The sequence below is a fragment of the Bos javanicus genome, chromosome 20 (assembly GCF_032452875.1).
Source record: "Bos javanicus breed banteng chromosome 20, ARS-OSU_banteng_1.0, whole genome shotgun sequence".
Classification (NCBI taxonomy): Eukaryota; Metazoa; Chordata; class Mammalia; order Artiodactyla; family Bovidae; genus Bos; species Bos javanicus.
The window spans coordinates 23,961,976-23,985,946 of NC_083887.1; the positions used below are offsets into that span (position 1 = coordinate 23,961,976).

The following is a 23,971-nucleotide window of genomic DNA, read 5'->3' on the forward strand; positions in this document are numbered from 1 at the left end:
AAATTTATCAAGATTCAGGGTTGATCTTCATTACTGTAGGGATTGAAACTTGATTTTTTTTTAAAGTACACTGAAAGTAGATATGAGTCTTAAAGAGAAATTCAAATACCCTTAACTTAAAGGTAAAAAAAAAATCATAGATGTAGGAAAGCAAAGTGTTTATTATTATTTTGCAATAAGAAATAACTGTCTCAGGGAGCAAAATGCTCACAGAAGTTTGCTTGGTGAGCATGGAATTAGAAAAAGACCAGATAAATCATCTGAATGCCTAGTGGAATTAGGCTAAAGACAGGATTGGCTTGCTGTGGGATCAGAAGGCAGGTGTAAGGACTCATCTCCCTGTCTCCCTGTATCCCCAGATGTCCTCCTCTCCTTCTGATTGCGATGTTCTTGAGAGATGTTCACTATCAAGCTGATTACAGCCTGTCTTGTAGACTTGTGAACCTCACTGTCTCTTCAGAGTGATTTGTGTATTTCCACTCTACCCCAGTACGTATGGAGTTTACAATTTTAATTCTGTTAAAATTTAACTCTCAGAGGGCAATTTAATTCTACTTACTTCTGAGTTCTCAGGAGATGCCTCAGTAAAGCCCCATATGCTGCCTCTAATAGGCTGTTACATAGACATTTACTGTTAAAGCCGGAAAATGAACATAACCCTCTTGTGGTGGAGGATAAAAGGTGATGAGGAGGGTATGTCAGTCTAGAGTTGACTGGTATGACTCAGCAAAAAGACTGAAACAGTTAACAGGAAGTCAACGTGTGAAAACCTGAAAACAGGGCTGAATCTTGACCACTATTCTAGGAACACAACTGTTGAGCCAGAATGACTTGGTACTCAAAGAACTCATAAGGCAACGCCTAGGTAGCTTTCACGTGTGTCTCAGTGATCTTGTGGAACTGTAAGCTTTTTGAGAGATCTGAGTATGTTGCCCTCGGACGGTCTGTTTTCTCCCTCATCACATGTGTGTCCTTTCTCAGATGGAGAGCTTTGTCAAAGAGGAAGAGGGGCCTGACGGACTGAGAGCAGCTGTCATTATAATGAGATAACTTTCTGAAACAATCAAGCTCTGAAGTACTGTTCTTCTGATTATTTCAGGGTGAGCTGGAATTTATTTTGTGCAAAAACTGTGAGAGAGACTAACTCTGCTCCCTAGTCCTATGTCGGTTTAATTGCTCACCTGCATTGATATTGATTATATTTGGACCTAATTGTTTTCAGTGCTGTCACTTTTTATTAAAACTGGATAGACATAAAATAAAGCATGATGCATTTTCCTGTGTCTGTGAGGAATGCAAATGTGTTCTGTCCATAGTCATGGAGAAAGGAGAAGGTGGGATAACTCAGAGTGGCAATACATAATATGTTCCCCTAAAACCCTTGAGCAGTCTAAAAATTTTTAAATTTTAAATTAAAGAATTAAAAAAATTTAAATAAGAGCAGTTTTAAAATATGCCTCTTTTTGACTCTCAACTTGTTTTTGAAGCCATAGATGGAATCAAATAAGCCCTCAAAGACAGAATTCCCCACACTAAAATGCCATATTCTTTTAGGCTATTTTGGGAAGGTTTTGGTATGTTTAATAAAATACTACTTCCCTGAAAGGATGAGGGATACTTTTCAATTGTGGGCTCCATCATCAGCTGCTGGTCAAAATAAACTGTTTATCTTTCAATTTGAGAGTCACCAGACCTTCCATAGTTGTTGATAGAAACTTCCTCTCTGGCAATCTGATCTGGTTGGACTATTGGATGTGAACAGCATGGAGTCTAAAATCAAAACACAACTCTCAGATTTTTAGCAACAAATTATCAGGATACTCACCAACTGCAATCTGAGGAAATCTCAACAGTCCTTTTGTTATATTAAAGAGACTTACAACAATATGTTCCATGGATTTGAAATTTAGATGGGATAATTATTTTTTTAACAGTGAGTCCAGAGTTTCTATAAATCCCCCTTCTCTTTCTCTTATGAAATATAGTCTTGAATTTCTAGGTCATAATCAGTTTACTTTCAATGAATCAAAATGACGCTAAAATATAATTTTTAAAGAATCTTTTTTTACTTTTTCTCAAAGTAATTCTATAATTTTAATTAGATTGTTTTTTAAAACAGTGCTTCCATTTGTAAGTATTCATAGTCAAATAGTGCTGGTTAATGTTTCTAAAAGCCATAACAACAAACAAACAAGCATAAAATAATCTATTTCTATATGAATGTAAGAAAACTCAATGACGTCACATGGAAAAGGGCATTATTTCTCTTCTGAAACCCAGATTAAATGTAAAGGCCGAGATGAATCCTTTGGCTGCTGACCATTGAAGGAGAAGCCTGAATTATGCTCCCATGCTCTGCTACCACCCATTCATAATAGAAATTGTTATCACCGTAATCACTGGACCACCACAATCAAGGACAGCTGAGACCCTCAAGTGCCCCTACTGAATTGCTTTGCTCTTCAAGTGTCAATTCATGTTGAAGGATTTGTAAAAAAAAAAAAAAAAAATGCCACGAGACTTATTGTTCTTTTTTGTAAGATGTTATTAAGGATGTTCATTATCAGTGGCTTTCGAATTTGAGCATTTATTAGAATCAACTACATTGCTTTTAAACAATGCAGATTTCCAGGCCCACCTCAACCCTGTTCAATCTGAATCTCTAGGTAAGGAGCCAGAACAGTCTATATTCCAAAACATCTTCTCAGGTTATCCTGATGCCTTTGGGGGATTATGGAAGACAGTTCTGTTTCCAGCACCAGAGGCTCTACTTCTGGAAAAACAGTATTTTTATTTCCTGGATACTGTAATTCATATAACTGATTGTGTTGATCTCTTTGCATTAACTCATAAGGCCAAATATGGCTCCTTCTAGCAAAAGTGTGGGGAGGAAATTGTGATACTCTGAGTATTAACAACATTCCTATGTTCATCTTCTCTTTCTTACTCTCATTTCCTCTTTGTCTCAATTGCTTCACCAAATTCATTTTAATTAATTAGCTAGTTAATTGCATTTATTTACTTTTTGACCCTCCTCACCCATTTCTCTTACTCCTCACCCACCAGCTCTGGCAACCACTAATCTGTTCTCTGTATCTATGATCATTTTTTTTAAGATTCCACATATAAGAGAGGTCATTTAGTATTTGTATTTCTCTGTCTGACATTTCATTTAGCATAATGCCCTCAAGGTCCATCTATGTTTTTGAAAATGGCAAGATTTCATTACTTTTTATAGCTGGATGGCATTACTGATTCGATGGACGTGAGTCTGAGTGAACTCCGGGGGTTGGTGATGGACAGGGAGGCCTGGCGTGCTGTGATTCATGGGGTTGCAAAGAGTCGGACACGACTGAGCGACTGAACTGAACTGAACTGAATATTCCATTATGTGTGTGTGTATAAACCACAATTTCTTTATTTATCACCCATCAATAGCCATTTAAGTTGTTTCCATGTCTTGGCTATTGTAAATAGTTCTGCAATGAACATGTTGTTGTTTACTTGCTAAGTTGTGTCCGACTCTTTGCAACCACATAGACTGGAATCCACCAATCTATAGGATTCTCCAGGCAAGAATACTAGAATGGGTTGCCATTTCCTTCTCCAGGGGGTCTTCCTGATCTGAGTCTCCTGCATTGGCAGGCATATTCTTTACTTCTGCATCATGAGGGATGACTGCAATGAACATGGGGTGCATGTATCTTTTTGAGGTAGTGTTTTAATTTTCTTCAAAGATTTGAAAGTGAAATCGATGGGTCACATGGTATTTCTATTTTTTTAAGGGAAAATTGTTTACAATTTCACATTTTTTTAATTGCAGGTATTTTTATATGTTGCTTTAAATCCTGTTTGGAAGAAAATGTGATATAAAACTAATAAGCACTATTTAAATATTTGTATAAACCTTGATGATTTTTTCCTTCACTTGAGCTGGGATGTTTGAATTTAGTGTTTCTTCAGACATGACTTAGCAACTGAACAACACCAATAATTTTAAAAATACAGCTTTAAGAATGATACAGCAGAAATAACAACATAAACATGGTTGAAGGTGATGCCACAACTGTCTTTTTTAATCATCTTTTTGCACTTTGTGGGGTTGTAGATTGAGTTGCGGGACATATCATTCTTTGTATCTTATTTCCATATAAGATGAATAGACACTCGTCTATTCTAAATTTTATTCAGAATAAAAGCAGCATAGAAGAAATACATCAGTGGTACATGTGAAAAAGAACTTGATTCCTCAACAAAATCAGTCCTAACAGGTCAGGAGTGGACCTTGACTGTGCTCCACTTTAACTACATTCAAGTACCTGTGCAGATAAGTTAGCCTGTAGAACACATTAATGAAACAAAAATGAAAACAAGCAGCTGATAGAGCCAAGAAAATCATCTGTAGTCTTAGTCTGCATGAGATGGGGCCAAGTTGCTTTTGATCCAAGCTTGGAATTTCCGGGTTAATAGGATGTAGATTCCAGGTTTCTTGGCATCACCACATTTGGGACCTCCAGAAACTAAGGCATGAAAGGCACCTTTGCAGACCAAGGGGCCCCCTGAGTCACCCTGGAAAGAAGAAAACGGGCAGATATTTGGCAAGAAGACGTTGAACTTTTTGGACCATCAACTGTTAATAACCATCAAATGATTATTAATCTGGGTCATTGGTTTCTTTGTGTCCTGCAGAGTGCCTGCTACAGCCCCTGAGCTGTACAGGTTCTCTGTATCTCTCTCTCCATCGAGAACAATGGTTCTGTCCATTTGTCTCTCTGCCTCTCTTTGTCCATGTCCCTGTCTCGAAGACTATGTATATGTATATGTCTTTTAGCAGTCGCTGGGATTGTTGAGCTTTATTCATTAAGAAATGGGAGACAAGGAAATTTGAAATAATCCACTGAAATAAAAGAAATTTTAAAATTAAGAATTTCATTTTGGTGCTCATGGGTTTGAAATCAAGTTGCTATTGAGGCTGACAGAAAAAAGCAATGTATTAGAGTAAATGTCTTGGTGGTGAGCACTCTACCTTGTCTATTATTATTTTTCCCCATTGTCATATGATTGAACACGGGGCTCTGCACATACCCAACACTTAGTAAATACTTGCCCAATAAACAGATTCTTGAGGACTCACTCTGATAACAGAACATGTAACAAAAGTTCTGTCAAGGAAAGTGACAAGGTAATAGAGAAGGAAGCCTGGCCTTTCAGATACGGAGCTGGGTTTTTAATCTAAAGAGCAGCCTTTGCCTTTGCTGCCATGCAGTTCAAAAACTGTAGTACTTTGTGCTTGGTTGGCCATGAAAATAGAGATTTGGGGGTGACAATCTTGGGGTATTACTGTCACACATGATCTTTGAGATCATCAGATCCTCCCCTTAAAAATGCTTAATATAGTATGATGTGAATTTTTTTTTAAGTAATCCATCTGTGCTAGGTAGCCTTCGTCACCTGTTAACATGGTGGTGGTTTAGTCGCTCAGCTGTGTCTGACTCTTTAAGACCCCATGGACTATAGCCCACCAGGTTTCTCTGTCCATGGGATTTCCCAGGCAAGAACACTGGAGTGGCTTGCCATTTCTTTCTCCAGGGGATCCTACCGACCCAGGGATTAAACCTGATCTGCATTGCAGGAGAATTCTTTACCTACTGAGCCACCAGGGAAGTCCTTTTTTTTTTTTTTTTTAATGCCTCAAGAAACAAAGAATTTGAAAAACATGACTGTTTAGTCAGCAGTCAACATTATTTAAGAAACACAGAATATTGAATATACATTTGAGCTTTTTGCATTTGAATTTTATAAGACCTCTCTATTAATTAGTTTAGGGGCTTACCCTGTGGCTCAGCAGTAAAGAATTTGCCTGCAGTGCAGGATATACAGAAGACATGGGTTCGATCCTTGGGTCTGGAAGATCCCCTGGAGGAGGGCATGGTAACCCACTCCAGTATTCTTGCCTGGATAACCCCATGGATAGAGGAGCCTGCTGGGCTACAGTCTATAGAGTGGCAAAGAGTAGGACACAACTGAAGTGACTGAGCGTGCATGCAGATACTGATTAGTTTAAAACTGGGGTGGGTCAGGGATTGAGAGATTATTTTCTAGTCACCACTTGTGATCTCAGGGTTGGTAGGCTTTCTAAGGAAGGTAGTACCCCTCAGAGGAAGCCTGTAGAAGTTATCAGATATAGTCCATGACCCTGCTTAACAAACATTAATGAGTGCTAACTGTGTGTTTCACAAGTTCTGTGGCTTATTTGGAGTGGCAGATGAGAAAGCACAGTGAAGGCTGTGCAGGATTGGAGAGCGCCTTTGCGGAGTTGTGATGCTGTGCTCGCCACGCCTCTCCTCCTGTGTGCCGATAGAGCTTGACTGTAGCTCAGCACCCTGCAATGCCTGTTTGAGTGAGGGATTCTTACCTGACAGGAATCCTTCTGGCCTCTGGCGTCTCCTGCACATAGCATGGTTCTAGTTATAACAGGGCTGTGGTTGTAATAATCTCGGCTGTTGCACGTTTTTCGACTTATAACAGTGACAGTGACTTCTCGCAGGGTATCAGAAAGGCTTAAGCCTTCTGGGTCAGTGGCTCCCCAGCCAACAACCTGGCATTTTGTTCCAGCTTTAATATCATTTTTAGCTCTTGGGTGGAGCAGTTGGACATGTCTGTTGAGTATTGCGGCCGTGTGAAGCTGACAGATTGAAAAGAGAATAAACGATCGTTTGTCCCCAGTAGTATTTTGTGATTAGTCCGAGCGATGTATGTGTGGTCCCTCTGTTCTCTGAGGGCGTCCTTTTTCTTGAATCTACTTTGGTGGTAGCCCGCAGCTGCATTTGTGGTTGTTGCTTTTCTGAACACACTCTTCATTCCCTTTAGAGCTCAGTGATGCTCAGGGAGGAAGCTTACATAGAGCAGGAATTTTGCCCAGTCTCAAGCCAACTGGCCTTTGCTCTGCATTGGATGATTTTCTGTGGAATAACATCCATAGGTCATGACTTTGAGGGCTGGGCTCTTTCCTGCTGGATAGGACCCTTGAGTATGGTCTAGACTGGGTTTGGACTGGACTTAGTATGGTCTAGACTAAGTTGTAACTCACTTCTGTGTCCCTGAAGTCACTTGCTTGGCTCTGTTGTATAAGTGACTTTTACTTTTCACTTGCTAATGAGAAAAGCATTGGGAGAAAAAGCTTGCAGTGTGGATCCTTGAGCCTGTTGGGATGTTCTCCTCCCACGAATGTGAACATCAGAGCTGTTTTTCCTTGTATAAACATAGCCCAGGCGTGTTTATGATACATTCTTTTTTCTTTCAAGGCATTAAATGGAGTACAATGAGCCCTAATAGAATATGTCACAACACATCACCTTGAACAGAGGGAGAACGCTAACAAAATGCTTTGTTAGATGATTTAACAACTGAACTATGAGGTATGTTGGAGAAATTGAAGGAATGCAATGCTACATACCTTAACCAGCATAATATCATTTGATTTAGGGGCTAATGCAAATCCTGGGAATCGTATGAATTTTTTAATCTCAAATGTTTGCTTGGAGGCCTCATTCTTTGAGAGAGAGTGTGCTCCTAAAACCACTTTGGAAGACTGGCTTTTGGCAAACCTAAAAAAAGCGAAAAGAATAGACACACAGAATGATTCCCCAATCTTCCAGTGGGAAGTAGAAATGGTGGAGAAGCCACATACATACAGGAATAAGGACCAGCTTCAAGGTAACCTGTGCAGGATTAGCTGGAGTGACAGAGGTCATGGGCCCAATAATGAAAGGATGAAAACAAGGGCCAAATCCATCCCAGTCCAATTCCCCAGCTAGTGCTGTACTGTGGGGGGAAAGAAGGAGAATCCTAAGTGACCGAATTCAAGTTTATTCACCTTCCCAATATTAAATATTTTAATAACTAAAAGGAAAAGACTCAACTCTGGGCTTCCCTGGTGGCTCAGGAGTAAAGAATCTGCCTCCAATGCAGATTCCTTGGTGGGGAAGATCCCCTGGAGAAGGAAATGGCAACCCACTCCAGTATTCTTGCCTGGAGAATCCCATGGACGGAGAAGCCTGATGGGCTACAGTCCATGGGGTTGCAAAGAGTTGGACATGACTTAGTGACTAAACAACAACAAAGTCAACTCTACACTTGCTAATCTGGTATGTCTAAATCTTATCTCAGGGCAATAGGCAGAATTAAGATCCATTCTCATATGTTCTGTCCACTCAATTAGAAAGATGATTCAGACAAGAAAGGAAAACTTTCCTCTAGGTGAAAAATCATCTGAAATAAAGGTACTTTAGAGTTAGTAGCCATAGATAATTCCATGGTGGAGATTTAGAGGATAAAACTGGTGAGTCAGATGATGGAAACAATACTTTGTTTATTTTTTTTTAAATCCCTGCTGCTGCTGCTGCTAAGTCGCTTCAGTCGTGTCCAACTCTGTGCAACCCCATAGACGGCAGCCCACCAGGCTCCCCCATCCCTGGGATTCTCCAGGCAAGAACACTGGAGTGGGTTGCCATTTCCTTCTCCAATGCATGAAAGTGAAAAGTAAAAGAGAAGTCACTCAGTCGTGTCTGACTCTTAGCGACCCCATGGACTGCAGCCCGCCAGGCTCCTCTGCCCATGGGATTTTCCAGGCAAGAGTACTGGAGTGGGGTGCCATTGCCTTCTCCAGTCATATACAATTATAGTATGCCAATGTTTCAAAAGTTGATCTGATTTATTGTATGTTGAGTAAAATTATATTCACATCATTATGAAAATAGAAAATTATTTTTGAACTTTCAACAACACCTTCGAGCTGTTTCCAGACTTCTCTGGTGGCTGAGATGGTAAAGAGTCTGCTTGCAATGCAGGATACCTGGGTTTGATCTCTGGGTTGGGAAGATCCCCTGGAGAAGGAAATGGCAATCCACTTCAGTATTCTTGCCTGGGAAATCCCATGGACAGAGGAGCCTGGCAGCCTACAGTCCATGGAGTTGCAAAGAGTCAGACATGACTGGAGTGACTAATCTTTCACTACACTTTGGAACCATTTGCATTCTACAAAAATGTCCCATTTTTATGCATGTTCTCAGGAAACATCCATCTTTGAATCCTTTTTTGGAACAAGGAAGGTAATAAAAAAGAATTCTACTTATTTGTATGTAACTATTTTATTGTCATATGGAAAAGGGTCAGGGCAGATTACAATAAAAACACACATATCTGATAAACACACATATATGCTGTGCTGTGTTGTGCTTAGTTGCTCAGTCATGTCCGACTCTTTGCAACCCCATGAACTGTAGCCTGCCATGGGGATTCTCCAGGCAAGAATACTGGCGTAGGTTGCCATGCTCTCTTCCAGGGAATCTTCCCAACTCAGGAATTGAACCCAGGTCTTCTGCATTGCAGGCAGATTCTTTATCAGCTGAGCTACCAGGGAAGCCCAAACACACATACATATAGATGAATAAAGATTAGCAAAAATTAAAAAGAACACAGAAACATACAAAAAAAGGAAGAAAAGTTTGTTTCAGGTTTGGGGAATCAGTGCATGACTGTGCTTAAATGCGTTTGTGTATGGTAGGGCTCTAACTGCTGGGAGTTAACACTTTGGGGTTTCTACCAAAAGAGTTTATTTTGGTTTATTTTGGGAATTTCAGCTCTATTTGTTGAAAAATTCGCCTGTTGCAAAATCAGGATGGGGATGAAATTTCTCAAAGGATGTGGATTGGATTTCCTAGGATTGATTCAAACTCAAATTCAGTGTACCTGCTAAATCCAAAGCTGTGGAGGGGAAGGATAATATAAAATCCCTGGGGCTACTGATAAAATAGAAAAGACAGGTATGTACATAAATAACTAACACGGAAAGGCAGGGTGATATGAATGTGGGATGTGGAAGATGAATTCTGACTAGGGGAAGGGTGCAGAGAAAATGTCTGGTTTTCCTTCATCTTTTATCAATGTCCTTGATCCGTTAATGACTTTGAAGTGTTTTGTTTACTTTTTGTCTCCACTGGGACATGTGAATACCAAAAACAACTCAAGCAGACCACGAATGTTTTTTGAATTTTCCATTGCTAGATACAGTTCAACTGTAATCTGTACTACAAAGGTCAATATTTTCTGCCCACAGGATACCTGGAATTACCTGAGTCCCAGAATCCCACCTCCTTAGCTAAATTCAGGTTTGAATTCCCATGGAGGAGAAGCAACAATATCAGCGTCTCATTTGCACAGCACAGTGTTTCCCTATGGGTGGTCCAAAGACCAGCTTCAGAATCATCTGGAGGTGTTTGGCTGCATGGCAACTTTATAAGCCTCATGCCAAGTCACTTCAAGCCTCTTACTTCCTCTGCCAGTCTGCCTTGGCACTGAGCAGTGTTTCTGCTTAGACCCATTCCTCTGGGTGTGACAGTGAATGTAGGTTTCCTAATTTTTTGACGTCTTTTGCATAAGAGAGGAGGGAATGACCAGGCTGTCAGAGACGGGCTATTACGATTTATTCCATCAACATGACTGGATCATGAAATTTGTTCCTGAGTGATTGCCATGGAAGATACAGATACACAGATATTAATATAATGCTGTTGTTCAGTTGCTAAGTCATGTCCAACTCTGCGACCTCATGGACTGAAGCACACCAGGCTCCTCTGTCCTCCACTGTCTCCTGGAGTTTGCTCAGATTCATGTCCAATATAACATTATAACATTAGATAACATTTATTAAATTATTTTAGTGTGTCAGGTTTTGTGCTAAGCATTTTACATATTTTCCCTCATTTAAACCTCACCATAGCCCAGTGAGGGAGGTATGATGATCATCCCCATTTTGCAGATGAGGAAATTGACAATCAGACACATTAACAAACTTGAGAAAGTCCCACTGATACTAAGCGGAGGCTCCAGGATGCAGAGAAAGTAGGATTAAAGCTCTCTTAGTTTGAACCCAAGGTCTGAATTTGTAACCATTCTACTATGGGAGCCTTGAGAGATTTGCAATGGAATGAGGGCATGTGGAAGGGGTGGAGGTGGGGTTCTATCTATGATATTTGCTGGCTAAGTAGGTGACACGGCTTTCCTTGTGGCTCAGCTGGTAAAGAATCCACCCACAATGTGGGAGACCTGGGTTTGATCTCTGAGTTGGGAAGATCCCCTGGAGAAGGGAAAGGCTACCCACTCCAGTATTCTGGCCTGGAGAATTCCATGGACTATAGTGGGGTCCATGGGGTTGCAAAGAGTCGGAGTGACTTTCATTAAGCAGGTGACATGATGGGGCAAGTGTTCAGTGGGAGAAGGCATTGGAAGAGACTCAGGAAGACAGTAGACAAGACTTGGTTAGAGTTTTGCTTCTGATAAATTGAAATGCTGAAAATAAGATTATATAAGACACCTTTTTCTTTTTGCCAGTTTCCTTTTATAATTAGCATGGCAACTAACAAAGGGGCCTAAGTGAAGAACTTAGTGTGGATGGGTAGTGAGAAGAGAACACCCCAGATTTGGCCTCCTTCATCATTTTGCTGAGAGAAGGGTCTAGTGTTACTAAGCTATTCCCACAGGATACTTGGGAGTACATTTGTGGGAAGCCACCATTGAACTATTTCATAAATATTTTGGATTTCATAAAGTTTAATATTTTTCCAAGCACCAATATGCCTACATTTTTACACCCAAGTGTCCTGTAGAGGAAATCTGAGCCACATATTCTGGAGTTCCTTTAAACTCCAGCCATTTAAAACAATATTTAGCAATGTTGTTTTGTTTTTTTCTTTAATTCCAAGATTCTTTTTTCCCCATTTTTCAATTTGTGAATGTATTTCTACTGAATCAAGTTCATTTGCCAAAATTTAGAATTCAACTTAATAATACTATTTATCTTTGGGTAGTTGGCTATCCACTCCAGTATTCTTGCCTGGAGAATTCCATGGACAGAGAAGCCTGGTGGGCTACAGTTCATGGGGTCGCAAAGAGTCGGACATGATGGAGTGACTAACACTCTCACTTTTCTCCTTTGGGTAGCCCTTTACGGCTTACAAAGGATGTCACATAATGTGCTTTTAGAGCTTAGCAAAAACCAAAAAACCCTTCTTCTCCAATTTATTTCCCTTTTTTCTATCCAGCATTTGTTCAGCATTTATAATAAATCAAGCTCCATGTCTGGGAGGGTATAATTCATTTGAATGTGTAACCACAAGCATATCTGAAGTGTGCATATTTGAAATTGAATGAACATTTATCGATGGTCACCCTTTGCCTAACTGGTACCCAGGGGACAAATGCCCTAGAAAGGACAGAGTGATGTGGACACAGGTGTTATTTCTGTGACAGCGAGAACCCTGCTTAAATGAAGTAGCCATGTTAAGTCAGAAATTAGTGGCTTGCTATTTAGAAATAAAACAGAGGTTCATACAGTTTTCAGGCTTCAAAATTTCTTGTTTGTCTTCAAATAGTCTCATTAAAATGGGGGCCACCAAACAAAATCCCCAGTATATGAAAGCAAGGTCAATTCCGTTGTTTCATTTAGGTATATAACTGATGCCTAGAGAGTAAATGCTTATGGCTAAGAGGTTCTTAAGTGTAGTGCCGTCATGTTTGTAAGGAAAGGGGAAGGCTTATCTTTTCTTGTTTTTTAGCTTATTCAGGCAAGAAAGATAAAGAAGAAACATACAAATAAAAAACAACTCCCCCAAACCAAAACAAACAAATAAAACAACAAACACCAAAGTAGTTTTCTATTGCTTTTCCTTTGGTGATGTTTGCAGCATCCCAAGAAGGGTTTTGGATATTTTTAGCTGAAGTAAGAAGACTCTGGACAGTCCCTTGGACTGTAAGGAGATCAAACCAGTCAATTCTACAGGAAATGAACCCTGAATATTCATTGGAGGGACGGACGCTGAAGCTGAAGCTCCCAGTACTTTGGCCACCTGATGCGAAGACCTGACTCATTGGAAAGACCCTGATGCTGGGGAAGTTTGAAGGCAAGAGGAGAAAGGGGCAGCAGAGGATGTGATGATTAGACAGCATCACTGACTCAATGGATATGAATTTGAGCAAACTCTGAGGCACAGAGAAGCCTGGCGTGCTGCATTCCATGGGGTTGCAAAGAGTGGGACACGACTTAGCTACCGAACGACAGCAAGAGAATCCTAGAGTGAGAGCTTATAGTCTGTCTCTACAAATACTTTCATTTTAGGTATCCCAGAAAAGTACTCATCTCCTCTTTTTCTGTATAAATCATCTAGACTTTTTCTTTTCTTTCACCTAAGGAGAAGGCAATGGCACCCGACTCCAGTACTCTTGCCTGGAAAATCCCATGGACGGAGGAGCCTGGTAGGCTGCAGTCCATGGGGTCGCTGAGAGTTGGACATGACTGAGCGACTTTGCTTTCACTTTTCACTTTCATGCAGTGGAGAAGGAAATGGCAACCCACTCCAGTGTTCTTGCCTGGAGAATCCCAGGGACGGGGGAGCCTGGTGCGCTGCCATCTCTGGGGTCGCACAGAGTCGGACACGACTGAAGTGACTTAGCAGCAGCAGGGAAATTGTTGCCCCTTATAGCTGTGATTCCTAAACTGTGAACTCAGGCCTCTGGGGTAGGCATTGAGCAGGGGAGTTAAGGTAAGGGTCTAAAAGTCTATAAGCAAAGCCAATCTATTGCAACTTATCTGTTAAGTATTTAAAATATTTAAATAGATAATATTTAATCCTCAAAACCCCATGAAGCAGTTATGTACTACAGTTATTATAACCCATTTTTAAAACAGGGTGCAAAGTCAGGATGTCTGATTTCCCCTAACAAGGTCAGGAACATTGCTGCTTCAGTTATAACTGTTGCTGTGTTCCTTGGCATTACATGAAGGATTTGAATTTGTCTATTAGCTTGTCTAGATCTCCCAGAAAGGTAGAATTTCGGGCAGAATCAAGGATGTGTGAGATGGTAAAATTGACTCCACCAATTGGTCAGTTATCACAGAAGCTAAGGGTAAATCGAGGTGGTGCTAGTGGTAAAGAACCCTCCTGCCAATGCAGGAGACGTAAGAGGTGCAGGTTTGATCCCTGGGTCAGGAAGATCCCCTGGAGGAGGAAATGCCAACCCACTCCGGTATTCTTGCCTGGAGAATCCCATGGTCAGAGAAGCCTGGCGGGCTGCAGTCCATGGGATCACAAAGAGCTAGACGCGACTGAAGTGACTTAGCACGCACAAGGGTAGATCGAATTTTCTCCCGGGAGAGGCCAGCTTCTTCTTTAGGCAACTTGAGGGAACACAGAGCGAGTAATACTCACCGCAAGTGGCAGTGGGCTGCTGTGAGCACCCACTGAGGATGGATCAGCACTCCCCCGCAGATGTGGTCGCCGCCATACTGCATGGACGCCATAAACGGCCTGGAGTGAGGGGACACTTCTCTCCCTCCAATAATCTCCATGTTGAAACCTGCCAAAGAAAACCAAGAGTTAATGGAAGAGATCTAAGTGGATTATTTCTCTTAATTCTTTTGATAGTCATTATGTCATTTTCTAAGATTAAAAAAAAAATCTTCAGTCACCAGTAGTGATTATGATTTTACTGATGAACAATTGCATGCTACATTATAGTTTATTGGGATCTACATGGATATAAACATTATTTTCATTTATAATGTGATAACACAATCACTAGAAACTCATTGAATGCTGACAGGTGGTAGGTATAGGAGATACTTACACTCTGGAGTCATGTAAGTCCCGGCTAGTAGGAAACATAGAAAAAAAGAAGAAAACTTAGTCATGTTAGTAGCTTAGATTTAAGAAGCCCAGATGAAATAGTCTGACTGTATTGGCAAAGGAAGAAGAGTCTGAAGGTTGAGTTTTGATTTTGCAAATTTAGCCTTCTCACCACAAGCGTTTTGGTGGTGAAAAGTTTTTCACACCTAAGATTAAAGGTATGTAGTTTGGGGAGTTTCAGAATTATGCTTTTAGGACTTTTTGAAACAAGGTATGTGTGCCATAAAGAACTCATTTCCAGAGTTAACCATTTTCAGTATCTGTATAAGTACTCATGTTATAAATGTTGAGAGAATAAAAATTATCCAAACCATAAGAACTCAATGTAGTTGCAGACAGAATTCAAAGATGTTCATTGCTCTAAAGTAATACTTACTATTTTTCCTGGCAGAAAATGGTGCCTATCATATTTAGTTTCTATTTTTCATTTGGACATAGATTTATTACATAGAGAGACATGGAACCTTGCACAGATCATGGTTGCCTTACAATAAGTCTTAGCTAAAGCCTGAATATCATCCAGAGAAACCCATATGTTTTGTAGCAAGCTTATTCCTAGACATGCCATTTTCTCTAAATGTGACCAAATTTGGTTAAATTTTAGTTACATTTTTGGGAGATTTCATAATGTTATTAAAGGGGAACATTGGCAACATATTTTTAAATTCTGAGTCTCTATTTTACTCATTTTTAATTGAAAATGACCATGTGTTTATCCAGGGTCTTAATAATAATATCTTTTCAAAATCAAGGACTGCACTTTGTCACTCTCCCCAGGCACAGATGAAATGCATTGCCAGCCTTTCTATAATACTTTCTCCTTTACTACAAAAGATATTAGCCTTAAGCTTCTGTGAGATTCTGTCTATGCTGGGTGCTGATCACTAGGGCAGATGTTATTAAATGAATAGAGACAGGCCAATCAGGCACCGCACAAGATCCCAAGCATGTTCTAAAAACACTGACCAAAATTAACCTTTAATTAACAGATCTTATTTTCTTTCTTCTGAAATATTTGCATCCTTTTATTTTTTTACAAAAATAAATTGAAATCCAGAGCTATTATTCTTGTCAGATTGCAAAAGACTCCTACTGAATTGTTTTCTAGCAAGACAGTAGGAATAATACTAATAATTATTATGCTTGCATATTCTCCATTAAATTTAACAAATGTCTTAAATATTCCTAAAATTCTCTTTACATGATCATTTATATGTTTTCATGTCTTGTGTCTGTGTGAAAGGCAGGTCCATATCTGTGTTACAATTATAGAAATTGACTCAGAGAGGTTAAGTAATTTGCCTAAAGTTACACAGCATACACGCTGGGTCAAATCAATTGCCTGATCTAAAATAAGTTGTATGTTAATAAATATACCACCAGAGCACAAAATATGAGAAATATCCTGTTTGTACCTTATCAGGATGCAGCAACAGTAAAGCTCTCCTGCATAGTAAATAAGAAGAATGAACAAACCCAATGCAGAGTGGTGACTTCCTGTCTCATAGACCTGGTGAGAAAAGCAGAAGCCAGATTAAGAAAAGCCACAAGCTTAATAAAGGAAATAGCCGTTAAGTTCCTGTTACTTTTCAAGTCATCTTTGTCATTGTTGGTGTGCCTCGATGGAGCCCTCATTTTTTTTGCCACTTTTGCAAGCTGTGGAGTGGACGTGATGATGCCAGCTCCTCAACTCTATCACGATGATGTTGGGAACTTAAGCAAGATCATGTGACACGTGGAAGTGATTTAACTATGAGGAAGAAATGAACTGTGCAAAAGGCAAAACTTTATTCCTTCATTTCTGGTGGAGCGGGGCATGGTTAAAAACATCTCTCAGCTGCTTATTTCTGTGTAGCAAGGACTAGCATCACATACGTTTTTACAAATTGGTAGGTGCAGGGAGCCGGCATATTGCATATTGAGTGCATATTGCATATTGAGTGCAGCACTTTCCACAGCATCATCTTTCAGGATCTGGAATAGCTCACCTAGAATTCTATCACTGCCGGGAGCCAGCGTGAGGAACTCCGCCCATGGCAAAGGTCATGAGGAAGGAGGCTCGGCATACGCAAAGGCGGGATCGAGCCTCAGGAGTCCCCCTGGAAATTCTCGAGCATCTACCCCCAAAACCAGAGTCTGCCTACTTTCTGCTTTGTGCTTTCACCTACACCTCTGACTTTATGGTGGGCTGTCCCCCACTACCTCTCTCTGAAAAAAGAGTTAGCTTACAGCTCCAGTTCATAATTCCTGGTGACAGTGTTTCAACCTACAAACTCCTTTGGAAATCCTCTAGCCTGCCTGATTAGGTTTTTCCGGCCACATGTGATTGCTCAGAGCCTCCCAACTGTGAGAGGCATGAGATGTTCTAAACTGTCTAAATGCAGAGTCCTTTGAGCAGTTAAAAGATTGATTAGAAATTGTATTGGTGAAGGGTTTTTCACTTGTTGGGCCAATGTTTGCTGCTAAGTCTCCATACCCCTTACCTACTGTGTCCTTGGCAGTGTATTGATTGATATAATGGGTGTATAGAAATGTAAGTAGTAGCTTTAATGTTTGTAACCTTGGACCCTTGAGTTAATTCTTTTTTGTTGTAGCCCACCACACCTTTGCCCTATAGGAATGCAACTTCAATGCTTTTGGAGGGTGGCGCCTGCCTAATCATCTTTAGAGAAAAATAAGTTTTCTGAAGAAAGGGTCTTAAAATGTTAACAGGCCTCTGGGCCAGAAGATGATGCAAATCACCTAAACTTTTGCATATGATAAGTTTGCAGGAAGAAAGCCTGGCTTACTCTACCCCTGCCCCCATTATCATCTATGCATAACTTAAGGTATAAAAACTACTTTGGAAAATAAAGTGCGGGCCTTGTTCACTGAAACTTGGTCTCCCCATGTCGCTCTCTCTCTCACTCTGGCTGAGTCTCCATCTGGAGCGTGGAATCCACCATGCTTACTAATTATGCCTGGGCTTCTAAGATCCGACCGGGGAGGCCTCAGTGTCTCCTCTCCTTCGGGAGAACGGAAGGACGCCTGCGGCCTACGTAAGTGGTGCAAACTTCTTGTCTTGAAGTTTTATTGGTTTCCCACGTAAACCAAGCTACTCAGCCTCTTTTCTCCACTGAATTTCCTCACTGAGCTATCCTCATCCTATTACTCTTTATATCTTTGATAAATATTTAAATAAATAGGTCGCCTATGCCGTCTCTCCTTCAAATACCCTGGATCAGCCGGGGCTGGACCCCAGCAGGTAGGCATTTTCAACTCAGTTCCCAGGGAAGTCGCTGATATTAGTCTTGCTTTGTTGATAAAGACTTGATGGAAAGTACCGAGCTGGCAGGTGGCAGAGTTTGTTCTTAAACCCTTAGGTGCTGGCTCCAGGCTGCATGTGGCTTTCAACCTGACCACATGCCTGCCGGGCTTTGAGAAGTTCTGTGGCTTAGATGCTCTAAGAGGCAAGCTGGCTGTGCAAAGGGAAAAAAGGATTTAGCTGTATACACTGCAATTAGACATGGTGAGGTGTAATTTAATTGGGAGGACAGTCTCATAATTCTTGTAGCTGACCAGGAAAATTCTGTGAATCATGTCAGTTTATAGTCAAGAGTTACTTGGTTTGGGCTTTAGACCGATGTGTGGGTCAGTGGGATCATTTATTATACCATTCAGGATCTTGGATTTGAGAACAGTGGGCTGTGTAACATGATGAGCTCTGAGATCTAATTTATTTCTGGGTGTTGGTTTTTGTTCTGTTGAGTCTGCTATGGGGAGAGCAGTGTTTGCTTTGGATGGATTTTGCAGCAGCTGTGCTGGGCTGAGCAAGTGTGAGGCAGTGCTTTGTGCTGGACTCGCTCACGGGTCGGCGGCCTTGAGCTTCCTCGCTGTGTTGTGTTCAGCTGTCCTTATTAGCTGCTTTTGGGGATGCTGATTTTGAGCTTGGGGTTTTTGTTTTCCTCCATCCCTCTTCTCTCTTGACCCTTCTATGTTTTGAGAGACTCATATAGAACAGCTGTCTAGAGACTCCAAAGGCCACATGTGGTTCTCCACAGTGGGCTTTTATCACTTCATTAGCCACTCCCTCTAAAGTTTTGTCACTCAAAGCATGGCCCTCAGACCTGTGCTGGTCTATGACCTATTTAGTATCCATTCCAGGCAAGAAGAAGGCAGAAGTTGAGAGTCAGAGTTTAGAAGTTGTTACAGCCATTTATCATGACTATACTAATTTATTTTATTTCATGAAATGCAATATAATATCTGTCCAATCTAATCATAAACTAGGGCATGCATTTTATATGCCTTTTAAATTTTTAATTTTTCTACATATTTCTATTGTACAGTCCACAATGAATTGAAATGAAAACCAAACAAATCATCAAACAAAATTCCAAAACACACCTGGTCTTCCCCCTGGGTAGTTTGAATACTGCTCTGTAGACACAACTGCAAAGCAAGTCTCTTCCAAGCTCTCCCCATCTCTTCCCTTTTGGCCTCCTTCAAAAAGTTTTCCAACACCAAGGCTTCCAAGACTCCCATGGCTATCCAATTTTCCCCTGCCCCAGGCATTCAAGATCACGATTTGGCAGAATTCTTCTGGGTCCTTCCTTTATGACCATCACCCCTGGGCCTTGGTTTCTGTCCAGTAATGATTTAGCTAGTCTGATAAATGCATCTGCTAACAATTATGATGAAACTATGGCAGTTTTGAAAATTGCAGTAGGGAGGGCTCTTGGGGTGCTGTATGATGACATTATATCCGAAGGTCCCAAGAAGATAAATCCTACTTCAGATTACAGCTGTTCCTCCCATGAGATTCTTTAAAATGGATGAACTTGAGAGTAATTGCAAAAGACAACAAAGTATCCCTTGATTCAGACTTGGAGCCTGGTCTTAATCTCAATGCAGAGAAACTGGGTAAGCTGGGTTGGAGCGTATGGAGCCCTTTTTCCTAAGCTACTTCATTTGAAATACTTTAGAGAACTGCTCTATTCTCTCCCCTTGGTGGAATGATGGTGGTGATGAAAGTAGGCTAGAAGTAAATTTGTATTATATTTCTCTGCCTTAATCTTTAGTCAGAACATGTCACATACTAATTATCTTCCTTTGTTAAATATGTTTCCTAGTCACCATTGAGTTAAGGAACATAATGGTCCTTTAACTTCTTTCTCATTTACTCTTCTCCAAATCAACCCTGAAATAACGGCAGTGGATAGGAAGTACAGTGGGTGAATACAGGATCTTGGCATAAGGAATAACCACATGAAAACAACTTGAGAACTTGGCAAATGGGAATTTCCCAGTGCACCTGGAGCTGACTGCCTGGTCAGACACTGTCCTTGTCTCAATCTTTTCTCCAGGCCTTAAGCTGTCCTTTTGTGATACCTCTTCTTTTCCTTTTCTTCTTCAGGATGGCGTCTGATGCTCATTTTCACTGAGTTGAAAATCCTGTGATGTCACTGGACCTGAGGCAGATCACTCACACTGTCTGCAAAGTTTGTCCTAAAAGATTTTCACATGTGAAAGTTTTCAACAGGGAGGACTGCCAAAGAAAGGTTTGCAGCCCTGATCTCTCTTCCAGCAACAGACCTGTAGGAACACTGGTCTTGAACAAAGGAATGGAGGGCTTGGATGACCCTGGTGAAGCTTTAGGGAGAAAATGGGTCGATACGTAGTCAAATAAAGATGTCAGGAAAAGAACTCGATGACAGAGACCAGAAGAAATGTGAAAGCAGGAAGGGAAAGGGAGGAAATAAACGACTATTGTAGAGGAAAGAAGGAAGCAGTCAGTGGAGGAAAGGAAGCCTTACAATGAAACACTTCCATTTATATTTGAACATCTCAGATGCTGTGATATGAGATGTGAACATCTCATATTTTTATAATAGAAACAGATCTGTTAAAATGAGTACTCTTATCATATTGAAAGCAATTCAGTTATTTAAACAAATCATAAACTAAAGTCAAAGCAAGTAAAATAGTAAGTATTTTAGTGGAGATGATCAGATTCATTAATAAGGGATTCATTCATTAATACAATAAATGCCGTGGCCAAGCTGAAACTCAATAAATCAACTGATTCCATATTCCTTAATTTTTCACTGACAATGAATTCAACTAGAAACTCACACAGTTGTGTGTTAAAAATACTTTTTCCGAAGATGAATGATTAACCAAACAACACACACACACACACACTCTAGCACATCCCTCCTGCCCCACAACCACTGACACTTAAATACCGATCCTATTCTTTATCACAAATAAATTCCAGGTGAATCAGAGATTTTTCTATGAAAAAAATGAAATTATTATGAGCATTAAGTGAAACGATACGTTAAAAATAAGACTTGAGAGAGGAAAGCATAAAATAAATCACCAATACATTAGAGTCTGTAAAATACTTTGGTAAAGCAAAAACCACCACAGGCAATATCCAAAGGCATATGACAAAACATTTCCCCAAAAGATGATATCTTTACTATATGAAGAGCTCTTACAGATCTATCAAAGAAGATAAGAGTAATAATGAATGAACTTGATGATGGATAAATCAGTATAAGTATAAACAAAATAATGCTTTAGTTACATTTCCTCACTAACAACCTAGCATATAAATAATATTTAAAAAAATCTTGGTGATTACAGAATAAAAATAAAGCACATTTCATGTTTTTGCAAGTCAATAAGTTTGATGTACTAATGGCAAAACTATAGCTAGTACTGATAAAAAGACCATGAAGCTGAGAAGATATAAATCAGCAAAAGCATACTCTACTAAAACTAAATCCTCATTGTTGGCTGACAAGTCAGTGGATGGGTTTTAACAACAATGTAATGACTGTGCCCTTTCTTTTAATCTTGAACTTTGTCAATCCTTTTTCCTTCGAATGAACAACTTCCTTTGTTTACCTCTCCTTTTCTCTAAAGTCCAAAACACATGCTTCCTATTCTCATCGGAATTTCTAATCACTGCCCTTGCAATTTAGCCACATCTACTAGCTTTCTTTTGGACATGTCTGATCTCTTTCCAGTCTGAATAAGATAGTCATTTAACAAGGCCCACCTATTGTGTATTCCCTGGCAGTCCAGTGGTTAGGGCCTTTCACGGATCACAGCCTTGTCATGGCAAAGGGGTTTTCATACAATTGTGCTCATTTTACATGCTAGTAAGGTTATGTTCAAAATCCTTTAAGCTTTAAGGATTCAGCAGTATGTGAACTGAGAACTTCCAGATCTACAAGCTGGGTTTAGAAAAGCACAGGAACCAGAGACCAATTGCCAACATTTGTGGGATCATAGAGAAAGCAAGGGAGTTCCAGAAAAATATCTGCTTCTACTTCATTGACTACACTAAAGCCTTTGACTGTGTGGATCACAACAAACTGTGGAAAATTCTCCAAGAGATGGGAATACCAGACCACCTTACCTGAGAAACCTATATGCAGGTCAAGAAGCAACAGTTAGAACTGGACATGGAGCAACAGACTGGTTCAAATTTGTGAAAAGATTACATCAAGGCTGTGTACTGTCACTCTGCTTATTTAACATGTGAAATACCAGGCTGGATGAATCATAAGCTAGAGTCAAGATTGCCAGGAGAAATATCAACAACCTCAGATATGCAGATGATACCACTCTAAGGACAGAAAGTGAAGAACTAAGGAGCCTTTCGTTGAGGGTGAAAGAGAGTAGAAAGGCTGGCTTAAAACCCAACATTCAAAAAACTGAGATCATGGCATTAGTTCTTATCACTTCATGGCAAATAGAAGGGGGAAAAGTGGAAAAAGTGACAGATTTTATTTTCTTGGGCTTCAAAATCACTGTGCACGGTGACTGCAGCCGTGAAATTAAAAGACACTTGCTCTTAAAAAAAAAAAAAAAAAAAGCTTTGACAAACCTAGACAGTGTTTTAAAAACAGAGACATCACTTTGCTGTGAAAGGTCTTTATAGTCATTGTCTTCAGTTGCTCAGTTGCCTCAGAGGCCTTTGAGGCCCCATTGACTGTTGCCCTCCAGGCTCCTCCACCCTTGGAGCTGGTGGGCTAGCCCACTAGGGTCCTGTGATTTTGTGCAGCAGAACTCTTTAAGTAGACTCTGAGCAAGCAAACAGGAAGTTAGATGTATGGTTGGGTAGTTCCACAGTAGAAGGTTAAGGAGGTATGACACCTGCAGTTGATAGATGAACTGTGTTTTGTTTGTTTTTGGTTGCACCCCGTAGCGTGTGGGATTTTAGTTCCTGGACCAGGGATTGAACCCATGACCCCATGCAGAAGAAGCATGGAGTCCTAAACACTGGTTGCTATTGTTCAGTTGCTAAGTCTTGTCCGACTCTTTGCAATCCCATGGATTGTAGCACACCTGGCTCCTCTGTCCTCCACTATCTCTTGGAGTTTGCTCAAACACATGTCCACTGAGGTGGTGATGGTATTACCCTTCTCATCCTCTCCCACCCCCTTCTTCTTTTGCCTTCAATCTTTCCCAGCATCAGGGTCTTTTCCAGTGAGTCAGCTCTTTGCATTTACTGGTTTGATTTTCCTTGCAGTCCAAGGGACTCACAATGATAAAATAAAAATTACATAAAATGGAGTCTAAATTAAGATTTTCATTGTTTTGTTGCTGTTCAGTGGCTCATTGTCTTCATCAACAAAATTATAACATTGGGAAGCTTCTTTTTCTTTTCTCTTATATTCAAGATAGCAACCATATTTCATTGTAAGTGATTTGATGCCAATAGTTGAATCAGTCTGTCTTTTAATTTAGTATTTCCTCCAGACATTCTTTGAACATGTGTCAACAGGAAAGAACATGTTTCAAAGTTCTCTTCTGCCCATTTCTCCCTTAATAAACAAAATGAAGTTTGAAAATATGTCTTTTTAGTTCTGTTTATGCTTTATAAAATTTGACAAAACCCAGAAGTATCCAAACTGGCCAAGATCACATTCTGAAGCAGGTAAAATTGACCACAGGGAACCTTTCATTTCCACTCTCAGAATTCCTACTTCTCTTAACAGTCTTTATCTGCAAGGATTTATTGTCAGCAAATACCCACAAACACCTGATAGCTCAAGAACATTTTAAGATGTTGCTACTTTATAGTATGTTCTCATTTTCTTTAATGTTTCTTAAATTTTTTTTAAAAAAGTCTCTAAATATTCAGAGGAGGCATCTCTAATGATGAGCTATCAGGGGTGGTAGAGAATATTCCTTGTCACATCACATAGGCATTGCCTACTCTAGGAATG

General features: G+C 40.2%; 2 protein-coding genes across 2 annotated transcripts in view; one reads left to right on the top strand and one right to left on the bottom strand.

Moving 5' to 3' along the window:
* The window catches only part of CDC20B (cell division cycle 20B), a 133,930-nt gene extending 132,020 nt beyond the window's left edge, over positions 1 to 1,910 (top strand). The window contains exons 14-15 of the transcript XR_009731760.1: positions 982 to 1,100; positions 1,683 to 1,910. The gene's annotated coding sequence lies outside the window, so the exon portion shown is untranslated. The remainder of the gene's footprint in view (positions 1 to 981; positions 1,101 to 1,682) is intronic.
* A 2,138-nt stretch (positions 1,911 to 4,048) lies between these two features.
* Positions 4,049 to 14,821, bottom strand: GZMK (granzyme K). Its single transcript, XM_061393533.1, has 5 exons — positions 14,683 to 14,821; positions 14,265 to 14,412; positions 7,457 to 7,607; positions 6,416 to 6,685; positions 4,049 to 4,569 (listed from the first exon to the last, which is right to left on the bottom strand). The coding sequence occupies exons 1-5, from the start codon at positions 14,744 to 14,746 to the stop codon at positions 4,408 to 4,410; spliced, it is 795 nt and encodes a 264-aa protein (XP_061249517.1). The 5' UTR covers positions 14,747 to 14,821; the 3' UTR covers positions 4,049 to 4,407.
* Positions 14,822 to 23,971: the final 9,150 nt, after the last annotated feature.